The 17,942-nt window shown below is 35.5% G+C and overlaps 1 protein-coding gene across 1 annotated transcript in view; it reads left to right on the top strand.

The window, feature by feature from the left end:
* Positions 1–1,044, top strand: part of LOC106468263 (SCAN domain-containing protein 3-like) — a gene marked incomplete at its 5' end in the record, with an annotated part of 3,108 nt that extends 2,064 nt beyond the window's left edge. Inside the window, 1 exon segment of the mRNA XM_013928682.1 lies at positions 201–1,044. Coding sequence (XP_013784136.1) covers positions 201–1,044 — 844 coding nt within the window.
* Between the last annotated feature and the right edge of the window lie 16,898 nt (positions 1,045–17,942).

The following is a 17,942-nucleotide window of genomic DNA, read 5'->3' as shown; positions in this document are numbered from 1 at the left end:
CAGATGGAGCTGCACGATGACAGGACGTCATTCGGCGTTATAGCCCAGATTAAAGCAGTGGCCCCGGATTGTAAATCAACACACTGTATAATTCACAGAGAAAATCTAGCCATTAAGGAAATGTCACCCGAATTAAACTCAATTCTGAGTGAGGTTGTGAAAATTGTGAATCATGTGAAGGCCAACGCACGGAATTTAAGGTTATTTGCAGTATTATGTGAAGATGCGGGTGCTGAGCACACACGACTCATACTGCATGCTGATATACGCTGTTTGTTCAAAGGCAAAGTTCTCTCTCGAGTATTTGAACTACGACATGAGCTCGCCCACTTCCTCCAGTTCAAGAAACCACATTCGTCAGAACTATTCCGAAATTCTGAATGGGTTGCAAAGCTGGCGTACATGGCGGATATTTTTGACATCTTGAATACCTTCAACGTCTCCATGCAGGGAAAAATGGCTTCGTGCTTCACGATAGCAGACAAGATTGATGGAATGAAACGCAAGCTGGATGTATGGAAATCTCGCGTGTCGAAAGATTGCTTTGATATGTTTCACAAACTGTCAGCAACAATAACTGAAACAAACTCGGGACTTGAGATGTCTGTATTGAGAGCCAAGATCAGTGAGCATTAGACGGCTCTACTGAAGCGCTTTGAGATGTACTTTCTGTCAGAGGAAGACCCTCGAAAACGTAATGGATGGATCAGAAACCCTTTTTTAACATCGGAACACCGATTGTCGGTTGCATTGGAGGATCAATTGCTGGAGCTTGCTGCTGATGGTAGCATGAAAATCCTTTTCGAATCTGCAGAATCCTTGGCGTGCTTTTAGATCAAAGCTAGAGCAGAGTATCCTGGACTGGCTGGAATCGCTATCAAAATACTTCTCCAATTTCCATCAACATATCTGTGTGAGACTACTTTCTCAACAATGAGTGTCATAAAGACTAACTACAGAAACCATTTGGACATTCGAGCCCCATTGCGTGTTGCACTGTCTTCCATCGAGCCAAGACTTGATAAATGGACAAATAAAAAATAAACTCTCTTTTCACGCTAACGACAATCTAATGATTCTTATATTGACACAAATTCTACATTTATTAAAGCAATCCTTTCATTATGACGTACATACGTTTTAAAAATGATATAATAGAATAATTATGCATTTCTTATCAAAAAAGTGAACGATATATTTGGTTTTCATCACCGGTCCGTGGGGTGATCAAAGGATTCGTAGCCGGTCCACCGTTTCAGCAAGTTTGAAAAACACTGTTCTAGATGACGTCGCGAAAATCCTGTAAGTTCGACGAACACCTAGAAATGAAAATTAGTTATAAATAAGAGAATCGTCGAGTATGAGTTTAATTCAATGAAGTATTGTGTACAACACTATTTGATAGCATACAGGAATAACAGTAAAAAATTAGCATCAGAAAGAAACCCAATAACTTGAGCACCTTCGGAAAGTAGACTTTCTTCCATAAGGGATAAATTAACAAAAACAAGACAGAAATCATACTAACACGAACTGACGTCACCATCGCCCTTCACTTAGGTATGGCCACACCCCAGGAGAAAGATAATACAGAAGACTGACTAAGTGATTTGAGCCGTTTTGATTACTGTGGTAACCCAAGCCTGAGCTAGGGATAAATCAAATTTATAACTATTTATATCCTGCTGGCAAGAATGTTAACTAAATGCATTGGATAGACCTATAGGCACATTCTCGAACGTATAAGTGAACATTTTAGAAAGTGACATGATAAAAGACCCTGAACTTCACTAGGTTTAAATTTCAGTCAACATGCCTGTAGTAACACACAAAATGACATGTCTTTCTTTACGTAAATCTTTTACACAGCTAAAACCCTCAGCAGGTTGCCTCATTACAGAAGGTTTATTGATCAGCACTAAAAACCTGAACACAAAAGCCAGTTGGTCTGTTCTTAATGTAGATAGGAACTGAGAATACAAACACGTTTAATTGGGGGGGGGGGGGGTGTATAATGCAGATATGAAAGCTCCTATTGGCCTAACACTGACATATATATGAACTGGGGTTCTAGTGTAAGTACATTCTTCTATTTACACACATAAATATATTCATATGTTAATGTAAAGTCATATTTTTAGATAATAGTCTATACAAGCTTTTGTTTGTAATTAAGCATAGAGCTACACAATGAGCTATCTGTGCTCTGCCCATCACGGGTATCGAAACCCGGTTTCTAGCGCTTTAAGTCCGCAGACATACCGCCGTGCCACTGGGAGCCTCAAGCGTTTGTTCCAATGTTTGTTTATACCTTCATCTCTATTCTGTTCAGTTGGGTTTAATGTAGGCCTGAGGCCGAAACAGAACGTCCAATAAAAACATTTGTTTTTGAGGATTATAGAACGCAGTGCTACGGCATAATTTATATTTTCATAAAGTAATAATGTCTGTAAACATCCTGAGAAAAACACTGACCATTTCAGATACTTGCCAATTGATGTCGAAGTTAATTGTTATAATGATTCATATATTTTGATCGTTTGAAAAACTCAATAATAGTGAGTATACGAGAATTCAAAGGTGGCGCCTTTAACCCATTCACCCATAACGTGCGTAGGTAGCCACATTCAATAATAGATAGACAGGTCGACATATAGATGTGGACCTCTTAGAAAAGCAGTTTGTTCTATATACACCATATAGTAAGTACACCAAAGAAAAAAAATGCATTATTTCTATTTGTGTTTTTTATGGAACAAATATAGATATTGTTAGATATTTTGTGTATCCGAGGATTTGCCTCCAAGTATTTCTAATATTTTATATACTTATATATGCATTTGTTTCTGTGAAAAGTTTTTACATCGTATCGTTATTTTAATCGTTTAATGTCTAACTCACCTGTTGTGATTGGTGTTTTTATTTACAGTCTTAAGTTTTCAATAGTAACAGCAACTCTTGAGATTATTTGGAGATCGGGTCTCCCTGATTAAGGCCTACGTCCAAAAATCGACGACGAAAAATTAGTTAGAAAACCCGACTTAGTCGTTCTTTGCATAAAAAAACAACAGAAAAATGAAACAAGATGCATTAACCTATTCATGTAATAACATATTAAGGAGGTGAAAATATTACCTAAAAACTTTTATTATTCTTTCAGTACTCCAAGTACTTTTTTAACATTTTTATTAGCGACTGGATTTCAAGTTTTACTTCACGCTGTTATTCATTTGACGTAAACCTTACCCAGAAATAAGATTATATGCCCTTAACCGAAGAGGAAAAACAAGATTTTATCTTATTTTTGTGTGTATTTATATTTATGAAAATATTACTAAAAGCTATCTGTTGCTGTCCCTAAGTATGAACTAGTGACCAGAGGGAAAACAGCCAGTCAGCAGCAACCTAACATGCTAAGGGATTGAATGTCACTTTTATAACACATCCAGAGCTTAAAGTGTGGGGAACATTTTTTAGAATCGCACGGATTCGAACCCATTTCCTTGCGACTGGTGGAAATCGTTTATATTTTTCTTACCTCTGTATAGTATCAACACTGTAAACTGGATAAGTGGAAGGATCTAACGAAACGTTCCAAACGTTATTTAAACTTCTTGCTTGCTATATACCATAAATAATTATGAAAAAGCAACACTTTTGCTGTCATACGAAAAAATACATATTGTCTGAAATATAACGATATATATATAAAAATCAGTCTCAAAACGACTTAATCTAAATATATCCCGTCGGCTTATGTGTATATATGTATACTTACCTTAGTAACAGTAGATAATGCATTCTGAAACGTCAAAGTATATGTTACAATATATATATTTAGGTTACTCACGCACTATATATGAGTATATGACTGGAGGGGCATGGGCTTGTGATAACGTGCTGTATTGTGGATCCAAGAGTCTATAACTACCTCGTACCGTTACCAATAAATAAATCGCGTTCCACACTTATGGGTTGTGGATGTGTCATATCTCACTCAAGAGGTGGTGGTGAGTGCCGTTAGCTAGCTGTCTTCCCTCTAGATTATCGGTTGAAAATCAGGGACTGCTAGCGCAGATAGCCCATGTTTAGCCGAAACAAACCAAAAACAACTGAGACTCACTTTATTTAACATTCGATTTATTTTTTTATAGATGACATTGTAAATTTATAAAGATGATTTTACACATACACACACGAGTACTCTTGTATAAATTATTATATTTTATTTCACCAGTTTATCTTTTATGAAGCAAATGTAGTTTCTTAATTACAGATCTGGGGGCCTCTGGTAGAGCTCTGTATTTCGAAGCTTCCAAGCTGGTTTCGAATACATGCGATATTAGAAAAAAGTTCCCCGCACTTTAAGCTATGGGTGCATTATAAAAATGACAATCAATCCCTTAGCACGGATTGTGAGTGGTAGGTTGATGCTGACGGTTGCCTTCCGTTTGAGCAGTAGCTCAAAATTATGGACGTGGCAAATAGCCTTAGTAGCTCTGCCATAAGTACAAATAAGTAGATGTACTTTCGATTTCACGTTTCAGACGAATTGAAAGAAAAAAACCCGTTTAAGCCTTTCTAGTTCAGAAGACATGCTTAACATTTCTTGGTGTTATACGTAAATACTACTGGTTGAACCAGAATAACACAGCTAAGTTTAAAAACATAGAAGCGCAATACCTGAAATGAGTGCTTCGTGCAATACACACAGGTAACGTCAATCAGTTCACTTTGTTCTTCAACTTCACATTCATGACCGACAAAACGAAGTAGTTAAGACGACAAACATTTTTATTTAGATATGTTGAAATATTTACAGATTAGAATCATATGTTAATGTTCTAGTCGTAATGAAATATTATACACGTAAATATCGATGTTTGTATCTAGTTATATTCAATAGTTATTTGGATACACATTAATAGGCACCTAACAATAAGATTTTTGAATCTTATTAGAATTTCTTAGAAGCCAAACTTTATTTTCAATTACCCTAAGTTGAAAACAACTAACTACGAAGAACGAAATAAAAGTGATTAGTTTTTCTTGTATTATTTTTGAAGAATAATAGTATGAAAAATTCGAGCTCTTGGTACCGCAAGAAGAAATGTTGAGCCAGATAAATCAATAAGACTTTTCAGCTATCTGCAAGTAAGCTACCATCATCATTAAGTCTGAGATGTAAATCTTGCACTTTATCATGCCAGAAGTCGGAAGATATAACAATTTAGGTTCGAAAACATTCTTAGTATCGTGGTTGTAAATCAGACTTTTACAATGAAGATATCTTAAAAAAAAAACACGAGCATTTAATGACACACACTCTCACACTGGTAAAGTAACTAAGTTTAAACTAGAAATTTATCATACAGAGAAGGAGGCCTTTGACCTCAGAACAGACTGTACATCCTGCTGACGTTTCAATTTTCCCGTTCCTTAGGCGTATAAAACATTTTATTTTAAGATTTTCCGAGACAGTTATAGGCTCTCACTATTTCTTAACGTTTCCGAAAATAGATATAAGTAAATCGGTTCTAGATGTGGCCTTCTGTATTTTGATTTACAAGATGACATTATTTTTCACGTTGGTTTATATATATATATGAAAACACACACGTGTATATACATAATTGCGTTATGAATGCTTTGATGAATTGAATGTTTTTTAAGCTCAATTTTCTTAGCTATGCACCGATTTACAGATTCTATTTTGCTACAAAGTATGTTTTACTGATGGATGTATTTGTAAACTGAACTTCATAGTTATGTTTTATGATCACACTGAAACTTTTATCTACTTTTTTGGACTTACTTTTACTTCTGTTTTTGTTTTAACTATTAATAAATTGGATAATTTTACAGTTCTTTGGATTTCAATTTTAATGGGTAAAGTAAATGTTTCTTGTTAATTTGATTATAATTTATCATTTTACAACTGCATTTTAGGAACCGTGAAGACACATAAGTGTAAATTCTACATACATACACCCTCGTGCGTATAAATAAATAAATAAATGTATATATATGAGTATGTATACATATATTGGATTTATTTATATGCAGCGAGTTGTGTATTGTTACAGTCCATATCACCATGTTCATTCATGTTTTATCTGATGACTGTGCATCTTGACAACAGTCATGCAGTATAGTTTCCATTGCAAAAGGCTCTATCGTAAGGCTATCATGTGTAAAGCACACCACTCATCTCTGCATGGCTTCTATAATCCATCGGGTGTACGAAGGCGACAAATTCCCAGCATTCGTGTCCGGTGGCTTTACCAATATGTCTTCGTATGGAATAGCAGGAATGCCCGTTAGATTTTCCAGCCGCTTGAGGTATGCGACGGTTTAAAAAAAAAGTATGACTGGGAACATTATCTTGGTGAACCCATAATAACCAGTTGACTTTGTTTCAGACAGATAGCCTTCTTTATTATGTTGTGAACTTTGCTTACCACGGCCTAGGTTTGACTTGTTGCAGCTTTCCTTCTGTTTCCTGGTGCCCCTATTTGATCTATATTAATTTGTTTTCCAATGCTGTAAAGTACATGGAATATCTCCAATTTGAACACATCTTTATAATCTGAGTGTATGAATATTTTGCATTGGAAAGGATTATTACATACCATCCCCCAAAACGATCAAGTTTCAGTGGCATAACACTATCCATGAAACGCCAAGCAATGTCAAAATGTAGTTCTGGTACATACCGTTTTACCGTGGCTTTATATCGACTGTTCTGTCACGTGACTTGTTGATTTGCTTATTAAAATCCTTTTACTATGATGTACTCCACCATGTATATGTACATACCAACATAAATATGTATACTTGTAAATATATGTATAAATACATGTGTGTGTGTATTTATATTTATATTTACGTTCATGAATAACAACAAAAAATAACTACAATAATGAACCATAATTTCATCTACATAGATGATAATATTAATTCCCCGCTGAAATTCATAAGGCGATCCAGAGTTAAAAAAATTTTCATTCTAAAGTGTATATTAAATTTTTAATAAATTTATTCGCATACATTAAACTTTATGAGCAATTATGCAATGGGAATGAGAAGAAAAACAAAAATCTCAACGCACTCATGTCCTGCTTCAAATTCTTATGTGAAGTGATAAAAAAATGCGTTAAACTAAGATGTATATTAACGAGGTACTAAGAAGCCAGATTAAAGTTTGTGAAAATATAATTTCAGATCTGCCTTTTTATTCTTTTGGGAAACAAAGGATAGATCTGAAAATGCTGTTTTCACACGCCCCTGATTTTAAATCCGAATTGGAAAAAAAAAGAGGAATTTGAGAAAATCATCGTATATTTTAGGCCTATCGATTTCTAATACTTCGACAGATTTTGGCCTTTAAAACCATAATTTTTAAATTGACAATGCACAACTGAAAATAAGGTCATGCGTATAAAATATTATGTATTATATTTCTTTTAATATGTTTATTTTAAACCATAGGAGTGGTTTTTAAATTTTGATTTAGGACAGATTTTACCAGCATTTATTTACCAATACACCTATCATTGTAATTGACTGTTACAATATGATTTTAACGGTTAGCGTGCCCGAACTTTGAATTCAAGGATTAAGGTTTCATGTCCCATTGCTGGAAAAACGTGCTCCGCACTTTGGAGCCGTAGATGTGCCACGTGAGTGACGGTCAAATCCCACTCATAGCCCAGAGTGGTCCGAGAGCTGGCGGTGGGTGTTATTAACTAGTTGTCGTCCCTCAAAGCAACAACAACAAAAAAGAGTTTAGTACATTGAAAATTATGTAAGGACAAACAAAGATCTCCACGTTACGCGCCACATTTATTTCTTTGGTTTCTCCAGGATAGCGGGACAGCGTGTATATGTGTCACTGACATAAAATTTCTAGATATTCCCCTACTGGCGAACTTCTTCATATAAGTTTAATCATTTTCCATATATTATCTAACCCGTGCGTTCTGAAGATCTGGGCCATATTGTGGTCATAGTTCGAAAGTAGGTACTGAGACATAGCAGAGGGGGGGGGATAGCTATCAATTTCAAAACAACAAACAAAACAAAAAAAAAACCTTCATGGCGATTAGAGATAGAGAAATTGGAGAAAAACTTCGTTACATACAAACAAACCCACCCAAGCTGCTTTCAAACTGATTTTCCGAGCTGCACTTCGAGCTGCTTCCAACGCTGATCGTGCTCGTGTGATGCCTATGATTATGCGCTATTGCGCTATGCTGTAATTTACATTGTAACGAGCCTTTATGACCTAAGGTGAAGCCAACCTCAGACTACACATCTTATCATACTTTCTGCAAAACCCCCACTGCATGTGGGCGTTGGCTTACAAGAACACGTTCATATAGATCAAAGGCAAAAATCTCATTGGAGGTGCAGCAGGGGGGGGGGACTTGATAGGTATGGGATCTACAGGGATTCTAAGATTTCACTTTCCGAGGTTAGGCATAGTTTCCTTTAATGAATAATTCATCTTTGTAAATAATGTGCTTGCGTTTGTCTGACTTTTCTCGCAAATTTCTCGACCAAACGCTACAAATCTCATATTCGTTAGAAAAGCCTTTGCCCGCGGAGTCCGGATTACATATTGGATTTTCAATTCAGAATCACCTTACCTGTTTTTAGCTTAGTCAGCCTCTTCAATGCAATAAGTGTGGTACACGATGTCACAATATCGTTGTCATCACATGACGACTAGCTTCGATTTCGACTTAAGATTTTCATTTGCAAAGTATTTCACACAAACAACACTTAATCCGCGTGTATTTTCCTTGAAAAATGAACATTACACTAAATACAATTTCCACAGGCTTTCTCCACTTATTTAGGTCTAAAATACACATGCGTAGTTCGTTCAAAATCATATGTTTATCACTTTCAGACGTTTTTGCATATTCAGCTAAGTTTGCCTTCATTAGAATTTACATTTACCTTACTTTGTAATAATTTAGTTCCAGTTCCTTGCATAGACTACTATAAACATCCTTTTGCTACTTTTTTTATTTAGTACTAGCTTTATTCTTCGTTTTTTGTGAGTTTTTTTGTTTCAGCTCGTAAAACCACGTCATACACTGAATGCTCATAATTGTTTCATACTCTGCACGCTATAATAACTACCATAACCTTACTTTATTGTTTACTTTACGTGTAGTTTTATTAAATATAAAGTTACTTGCGGGTAGTTTTACTAAATAAAGTTACGTCTGCGTGAATGTGTTTGTCTGACGGCGTAAACTTTTTTCAAATAGAACAGGATTTATCGATCTAACGCAAAATGCCTGCAAGAAAGCGTAGCTTAAATAGCACGCGTGAAAATGATAGAATAATGAACATTCAAGGGAAGGACATGAAAACTACCGCAAATGTTTTACGCGTTGCGGCTAGTATGTTACTAAATCTGTTCGACATAAGCAATGTATGTTCAATATTCAAGCAGAATGTTAAGCTTACACTGAAATGATTTATGTAGTACACTGGATGTTGATAAATAAAATAATGTTTGGATCCATTATACAGTATGCTATGTAGTATAGTGTGTATTACCATAAATAATATGTTAATATTCGTTTGCTGAGAGACAAGCATACAGTGTGATTGCTTGAGAGTAAGCGTAATAAAACACACGTATTGATATATAAATTATGAAGAGTCATCCCGAGAGATATAAATTTATCGCTAAAAATATAAATACTAGACGTGAGTAGATCAACAGACAGTAGGGAAACTGGTAAAAAAATACAAATAGAGAGACAGGCAGAAAGACATATATATAAACAAATGAAAACAGAAACAGAACCAGTTATGTAGATATAATTAAAATTCTGCTTATGAGGTCAATATACATGGAGACGCATCAGATCAGCTCACACAGCACTGGTATAAAGAGGTTTAATAAGTTACAGTAAAACGATTATGGAGCCTCACAATGTCGTTACGTTCTATTATACTATATCTGAAAATCAGTTCATCTTAACAATAGCCGTGAAGCGAAGTTTTCATAGCTACGTTGTAAGGTTGTCATGTCCAAAGCAAACCACTCTTCCCTGCTTGATTTCTATAATATATCTAGTATACAAGGAAAATAGCTTTACAGTGACTGTTTGAACAGTCGAATGGCACAGAAATTCATAGGCGCTGCATCCGGTGGGTAGACCAGTATATTTTCTCATGGAATATGAAACCCATGTCATTCTCCAGCTGCTTGAACTTCCTACTTCTATGTGGTACTTTTTTCTGAGCCCATTATTTTTATAACGTCCTAGGAACTATGCTCTCAAGATTGGTATAAGTAAGATAACTGTGGCTTTCTATGTATAAAGAGTGTGAGGTGGGGGACAATACTTAAAGATCATTGGTGTCTTTCTATATATAAGGTATGGTTGACCACAATAAAATCAAGACCCCCTAGATAGCTTTCTAAGTATATGGTGGAGTAGGTCATAATAAATGAGGTTGGGTGGGCTACAATACATTCAAGACTCTTGGGTGGTTTTCTAAGTATGTGGTGGGTGGGGCACATTACATTACAAGTTCTTGGAAAACTTTCTATGTATGAGGTGAGGTGGGATACAATACCTTAAAAACTCTTGGATGGCTTTCTGTGTATGAAGTAGGGTGAGAAGCAATACATTCCTGGACGTCTTTCTCGAGCTGTAAATTGTGTAAAACAAATACAAGGATAATGATAAGTTTTTGTCATAGTAACAATACTTTTGTAGTAGTAATGATTACATTGCTGTGATATGTTTTACAAACTTACTCATATTTCTCAGGCAAGTATGTTCACTATGATATGTATGCTGTGTTCCATTGTAAGAAATTCCGCACGCATACAACCCCCATCCACAGAATAAGGGAAGTATTATTTATTCTATTATTCAGTAATAATGCCATTGTAGCAGTACTGACCTCAAAGATTGCGTTAATTAATTAGAAGGTTATTGAGTCGTTCTGTAGAGAGTGCCTTAGGACCAATCATAAAACAATGTAACCTATAAATTCAGATCGCCTTTACCAACAAAGGTAAATAATGAGGACTTTGAGTAGTTTGAGTAGTTTCTCAAAAGCAACTTTATGATTTTGAATGATCTTCTATCCTTGTCTCAAAATCAAAACTGCGAATGATATTAAAGTTTTTTAACCTTTTTTGTGATTGCCAAACTTGGTTTTATCTTACATACTTAATTCTTTGAAAATATCTGTACAATAATATGCAGTTTATGTGTTAATACGTATCTGTTCACGTTACTTGCTTTTTTTTTGTCATTGAATGTTATACATTTGTCGATGATAAAAAGAGACGCTAAAACGTGATTATGAAAAATGTCTTACAATCCCAAGTAAAGCTTGTGTTTTTTATAATCCAAAAGTCTGACAGACAACTCCTGTACCAGCCATAATTGTTTGTTTGTTTGCAGAGCTTTATCGTAAGTTGTAATGTATCTGAAGAGAGTGTAAAATCTGATTTTAATCATCATTGTAGACAGAGTAACAAAGAAACGGTCTGTACTGAACGTTCAACCCACACTGACGTTTTACTGGGAGTACTTATGTACATACACACTCGACAGCCACAAATCTTCTCACTATTCTAATATTAATCAGAAAGTCTCTATTATACACACGCTTACGACGTGATTTATAAAAGCTGTTAGACATGCACTACCATCAAGTCTTTGTCTTTCACTGTAGAATATGTCTGACCACTCAGTTGCATTAGCTTATATTGCAACTATAACTTAGGATTAGAGGCACTTTCAATTTCGGATTTATTTGAAGCTAACGACTAGGTTGAACCTAGGTTATGATTCACATTAAGCGTGAGATTAACGAAAAGGTTGAAAGACGTCTAAGTATTCATTACAGGCTGCTTAGCAGCGCAAATGAAAAGTTGACTCAATACTTTTAGAGTTCATCAAAAATTGATTCTTTAGGAAAATTAAACATTGACTTACTACTCATCATCTTCATCCTGTAGGAAAATAAAAAGGTGACTCAATATTTCCAGAATTCATTCAGTTCATTCTCTAGGAAAATTAAACGTTGATTCAGTACTGCTAGATTATGTCAAGTTCGTCCTTTAAGAAAATTTGAAGTTGACTCAATAATTCCAGAGTCCATCAAAATAATCAACTAGAAAAATGAAGAGTTGACTTAGTACTTCCAGAGTCTATCAAGTTCACACTCAAGGAAAATCCACAACCTGAATAGGACCGTGTTCTCAAAACTTATTACTAATTAATTAGTATTACTGATTTATCATTTTATGCAAGTATAACATGTTTATTGTTAAAGAATGAAATTATAGTGTAAAACAAGAGAGAAATTTATAAATCTAGAAATAGTCAAATCAAGTATAATAATGACGTCACCACTGTAAGTTATATTTATGACGCATACTTTGCTATTGGTTAATGCATAAGATGTTGATAATAGTTTTTAACATACTTGACATATAAACAAACCATGCCTTCACTTTTATATATTAAGAAAGCAAATTCAGGACCTGATGTTTGGACAGGGTGGTATAGCGAAAAATGGGTGTCATCAAACACATTCTGCGAGTGCAAATAATGAAGCAGGTTATTCAATAAGCACGTGGTCGTGCTTCATGTGTCGCAACAGTTGAGAAATTAGAGAGGATGTTAAATGACTGCAGAACCAATCAAATTAGTCTATTAAGCAAATGCTCTAGAGTGGAGTTATATTAATATGTTCCAACAGGTTAAAGACTCAAATTACTTTAGCAAGCAACAGCCTTCACTCTGGAGATATGAACAGAAGAAAAGAGCATAGTAGCTGTTCATTCTAACACATATGTACGTTACATTGTATGTATTGACTCTGAAGGTCTGTGTCCAATTTCTGAATATTTTACCAACAATAAGTAGCCAACATAAAACTTAAATCTGCAATGATTATTCCTTTCAATGTGTATTAAAAATATGTGGTCTTCTTTTATGCAGTAAATATTATTTGTTATTGGATCTTTATTATGCGAAAAATATTGACTATTTTTCGATGGTACACGTGTTCTGTTCTGGAGCTCATATCAACGCAGTTACCATATCTCTGTCTTTTACATCAATAATAATTTATAAATCTAAATCTAGTTTAAACACTGTAAGTGCAGGGAGAGATGAAGACAGGACATCTGAACGCGAATCGTTAGGGAAGGTTCAGCAAATGATGAAGATAGGATATCTGTGAGTGAATCATTAGTGAAAGTGCAACAAGTACTGAAAGAAGTAGGAAATATGAATATAAATCGAGAGCTGGAGGTAAAATATCTGAACGTGAGCCTTTAATAAAAGCGCAGTGAGTGGTAAATGTGGGACTCCTGAAAGTGAATTATTACTGAGGGTAAAGGGAATGATGAATGTAGTACATCAGATCGTAAATAGATAATGAAAGTATAGAAAATGCTAGGAGTAGATAGCCTGTAAGTGAATTATTATTGAAAGTGCATGGAGTAACGATGGTAGATCACGTGAACATGAAACATTACTGAAAGTTGAGGAACGATGAGGATACAAAACCTAATGCAGGACAGGACGGATGAAGAATACTTGTATGAAAATCATGACTGAAAGTACAGAGAGTAATGAAGCTGGGACTCCTGAACGTGAGTCTTTACTGAACGTGTAGCGAGTGTTTGAAGTAGGACACCTGAATCTAAATCGCTACCAAAACTTCGGTGAGTGTTAAGGATATGATATCGAACGTGAATTGTTACTGAAAGTGGAGAGAATTATGAATATACTACGTGTGAACGTGCATGATTACTGAACGTGCAGGAAATGATGAATGTAGGATACCTGAACGTCAGACGTAACAGAAAGTGCAGAGTGTGATGAAGCTAAGACACCTGTACGCGAGTCTTTACTGAACGTGCAGCGAGTGAAGAAGGAAGGTAATGTGAATCGTTATTAAAAAATAAGGGAGTGGCGACGGTAAGTGATGAATATACGACACGTGAACGAAACTCATTACTTGAAGCGCTGAGAGGAATAACGTAGGAAAAATAAATGAATCGTTACTGAGTTTGCAGCGAGTGATGAAGTTGGGGCACCTGTCGTGAATCATTACTGAAAGTAAAATGAATGATGGAGGTTGGGTGCCTGAACATGAATAGTTACTGAAAGTATAATGAATGAAGGAGATAGGGTGCCTGAACATGAATAGTTTCTGAAAGTACAGGGAGAGATGATGGTAAATCTTGTCTTTCATTGTAACCAGGGAACATTTGCATACTATATTAATGTAAGTATTGTCTTTCATACTACTAAAAGGCACTTGCATACTATGTTAATGTAAGTATTGTCTTTTATACTACTAAGAGGCACTTGCATACTATGTTAATGTAAGTATTGCCTTTCATACTACTAAGAGGCACTTGCATACTATGTTAATGTAAGTATTGCCTTTCATAGTACTAAGAGGCACTTGCATACTATGATAATGTAAGTATTGTCTTTCATACTACTAAGAGGCAGTTGCATACTATGTTAATGTAAGTATTGTCTTTCATACTACTAAGAGGCACTTGCATACTATATTAATGTAAGTATTGTATTTCATACTACTAAGAGACACTTGCATACTATATTAATGTAAGTATTGTTCTTGATCCTACGACTAGGCACATACTTATTTCGTTTAGCCATCGCTTTTATAATAAATGTATTCTAAGCCAATCCATTACTTCAACCTATAAGCCCTTGCGTAAGAATTTAGTATAGATATCTTTGAATGTTATCCTGGCCAATAGGAACTTACGTACAAAATATTTTCCAACGTTTGTTAAGTTTTTAGATTCGCATGATATTATCTTAAAGAAAACAGAACATGAAATTTTGAAAATCAGTTAATATAGTAACACTTTCCGACTTCGGACATGGGTTTCAAGTCACGGTAGAGTTGTTTCTTTTACCTATCTGTAATGATATATTTATGGATTTGTGAAAATATCCCTGATGTACAGTTGTTTTCTCTAATTCTATTTCCCCAGTTTTAAGCTATTATGCACATAAAGGGGACATATACATCGGAAAGATAAACTAGTCCGTGTTCGTTTGAGGAACGAATGATGTATCTGCGTTTATTCTTCTATATAAGTATGAGTGACGGGTGTAGACCGATTTAAAAAGGTGACATGGGATGCTGTGCGTGTTGCTGAAACTATCTTGGCATGTTTGCTGATGGTGCGTATTTCGATTACTGGTTCTCGTGACGGATTGTGAAGCTCTAAACTCCAGATTCTTTTTTCTTTCGTAGTCCCACTTCGTAGTTTGAGTAATTTCATTCCGTCTTTCGCATCTGTCTTCCTCTTTTGACAATTTGGTTGCTATTTCTGAACTAATTATTGATATTTTTCCTCGTTTTTAAGAGCAACCATGTCCGATATCATATTAATGATTTGGGGAATCTGAAGCCGTTGTGAGATTTTGAGTTTGAAGTGTGTTTTAGTTTTCACGTGTTGTTCTTGTTTCCAACAAATAAATTTTACTTTCTTTTAAAGTGTTGAAATAAGTGTGGTTTTTTCTGATGCCATTAAATGCTTTTTCTTTACAAATCTCATAAAGTATAACATACGAAACAGTTAAACGATAACTGGAATTTATATTATTTTAGCCAATGAGAAGGTTTATTTGTTTGTTTTGAATTTTACGCAAAGCTACACGAGGGCTATCTGCGCTAGACGTCCCTAATTTAGCAGTGAAAAACTAGAGGGAAGGCAGCTAGTCATCACAACCCACCGCCAGCTGATGGGTTACTCTTTTACCAACGAATTGACCGTCCCATTATAACGCCCCCACAGCTGAAAGGGCGAGCATGTTTGGTGTGACGGGGATTCGAACCCGCGACCCTCAGATTGCAAGTCGAGCGCCCTAACCACCTGGCCATGCCGGGCCATGAGGAGGTCAAAACCGTAATCATAAAGTAATGTCAATTAACTGGCCAGTTCATTGTTGTGCAACTCAAGCATCTGATGATCTGTCATTTAATCTAAAATGCAAATGATTGGTTATTAAGCCTATACTATATAGACTGTAATCTCATATAAACTTGTTTCATTGGCCCTTTAAGGTTAAATAATGAACCATAGATAAACCTTAAAGACATTTGAATGTTTTGCTTGTGAAAAGTCATTGGATGAAACCAGACTAGCTGATCACAGTGTCAGAAAGCCATCTAATCACATTAGTTGTTTCAAAGTGTCAGATGATGTGGTAATCACAAATATTGCTCAAATTCAGGAGAGATAATCACAGCAGGTACTTACAGTGTCAGGAAACAAGATAATCATAGTAGGTGCTCAATATATCAGGAGTCCAGCTTATCACAACAAATGCTCAAAGTGTCAGAAGGCTAGTTAATCACAGCAGTTGTCAGGAGACTAGCTCATCACAGCTGGTACTCAAAGTGTCAGGAGACCAGCTAATCACAGTTGGTGTTCAAAGTGCTAGAAGGCCAGCTAATCACAAATGGTGCTCAAATTGTGATTAGCTGGTCCTCAAAGAGTTAGGAGGCCAGCTAATCACAACAGTTGCTCAAAGTGTCAGGCGACCAACTGATCATAGCAGGTGCTCAAAGTGTTAGGACACCAGTCATTCATAGCAAGTGTTTCAAAGTTTCGTCAAAATAATGAATGTGGAACCGTTTTCAGACTAATGATTTGTTTATTCGGACACCTGGACAATTCAAGATCATCGTCCACAATACATGCAGGCAACCGCTGTTTGCTGATTCTGGCTCAGTGCAATCGCGACTGAATAGCGTAACAGTGTATAGACGGCTAGAAACAGACTTCACAAGGCCAACCAATATGCGAGACACCAAATTAACTGGCGTCCTGCTAAACAGTTAGACTGCAGCGGTGCCAAGAACACGTGTAGTAGACCGACGGACGACACTGGGGGCAATATTTTTCTGAGAAAAGAGCCGAGCTTCATTCTACAACTAGATAATAAGTGCATACTTATTTGAAGATAAGGCAGAGCCAGACCCAACTTCATTTCATCATTAATGCCATACATTATAAGGACTACAATCTACAGCCTCTTATGCTACCTTGTGTTGGTAAAATTGACCCTGATTTCAACTTTATGGAGTCACTATTTAAGAGAATATTGACCGAATCGAATGACCTGCATGTTCACTCGATTTCAATCCAACCAATCCAACCGATGCACTTCCAGAGAAATAATCAAGCAATAGCTTTCTGATTTTTAAAATGAAACAATCTGTGCCAGGCTGTCTTGCTGTTTTTAAGGACCACACCCCATACTGAAGTGAAACTCAGTTGTCCAATTACCAGCGTGATTATTATTTTATAACAGAAGCTTTTGCCTTGTTATAACTATAATAATATAGTTCTTATAATTATTTGTCTTTTGTAATTGTTTGTGTATTTTTCACTATTCTTTTTTTTTACAATAAATTCCTCTCGCTGTAAAAACCAAAATTCTGATTTCGTTACAAATATGGAATACATTAGTTAGGTGTTATTTAAACATTAGAGAACAAACAAAATGTTTCAAAACAAAGTCGTGCCTTTCATAACATTGCACATGAATTGATAAAAGTTTAACATGAAGTTCACTAGAAAATGAGTTGTCGTCGTAAACGTGTAAAGCCTCGAAACAAGCTAGAGCTTTGGTCAAGATAAGAAGAATTTATCTTTGCTTTAAAGGCTGTTATTATTCTGGTATATCAACCCTGCAAAGTTTATACATGAGAGTTTATCTATGTTTCAAGTTTTGCATTATTCTGCGTTTTCACGTACCTTTATCTACAATTCCCCCTTCCCCCAAAATCGATTATTCGAAAAGTTGTATTTTTTTTCTGTTTTTTTTTTTCAGATGAAAGTCAACCGCCGCTTTTATCAGAGTCTTGATTGTGGT

Source organism: Limulus polyphemus, unplaced genomic scaffold (assembly GCF_000517525.1).
Source record: "Limulus polyphemus unplaced genomic scaffold, Limulus_polyphemus-2.1.2 Scaffold2940, whole genome shotgun sequence".
NCBI classification, from domain to species: Eukaryota; Metazoa; Arthropoda; class Merostomata; order Xiphosura; family Limulidae; genus Limulus; species Limulus polyphemus.
Note: the sequence above shows the minus strand (reverse complement) of the source record. Positions and strands in the feature narration are given on the sequence as shown.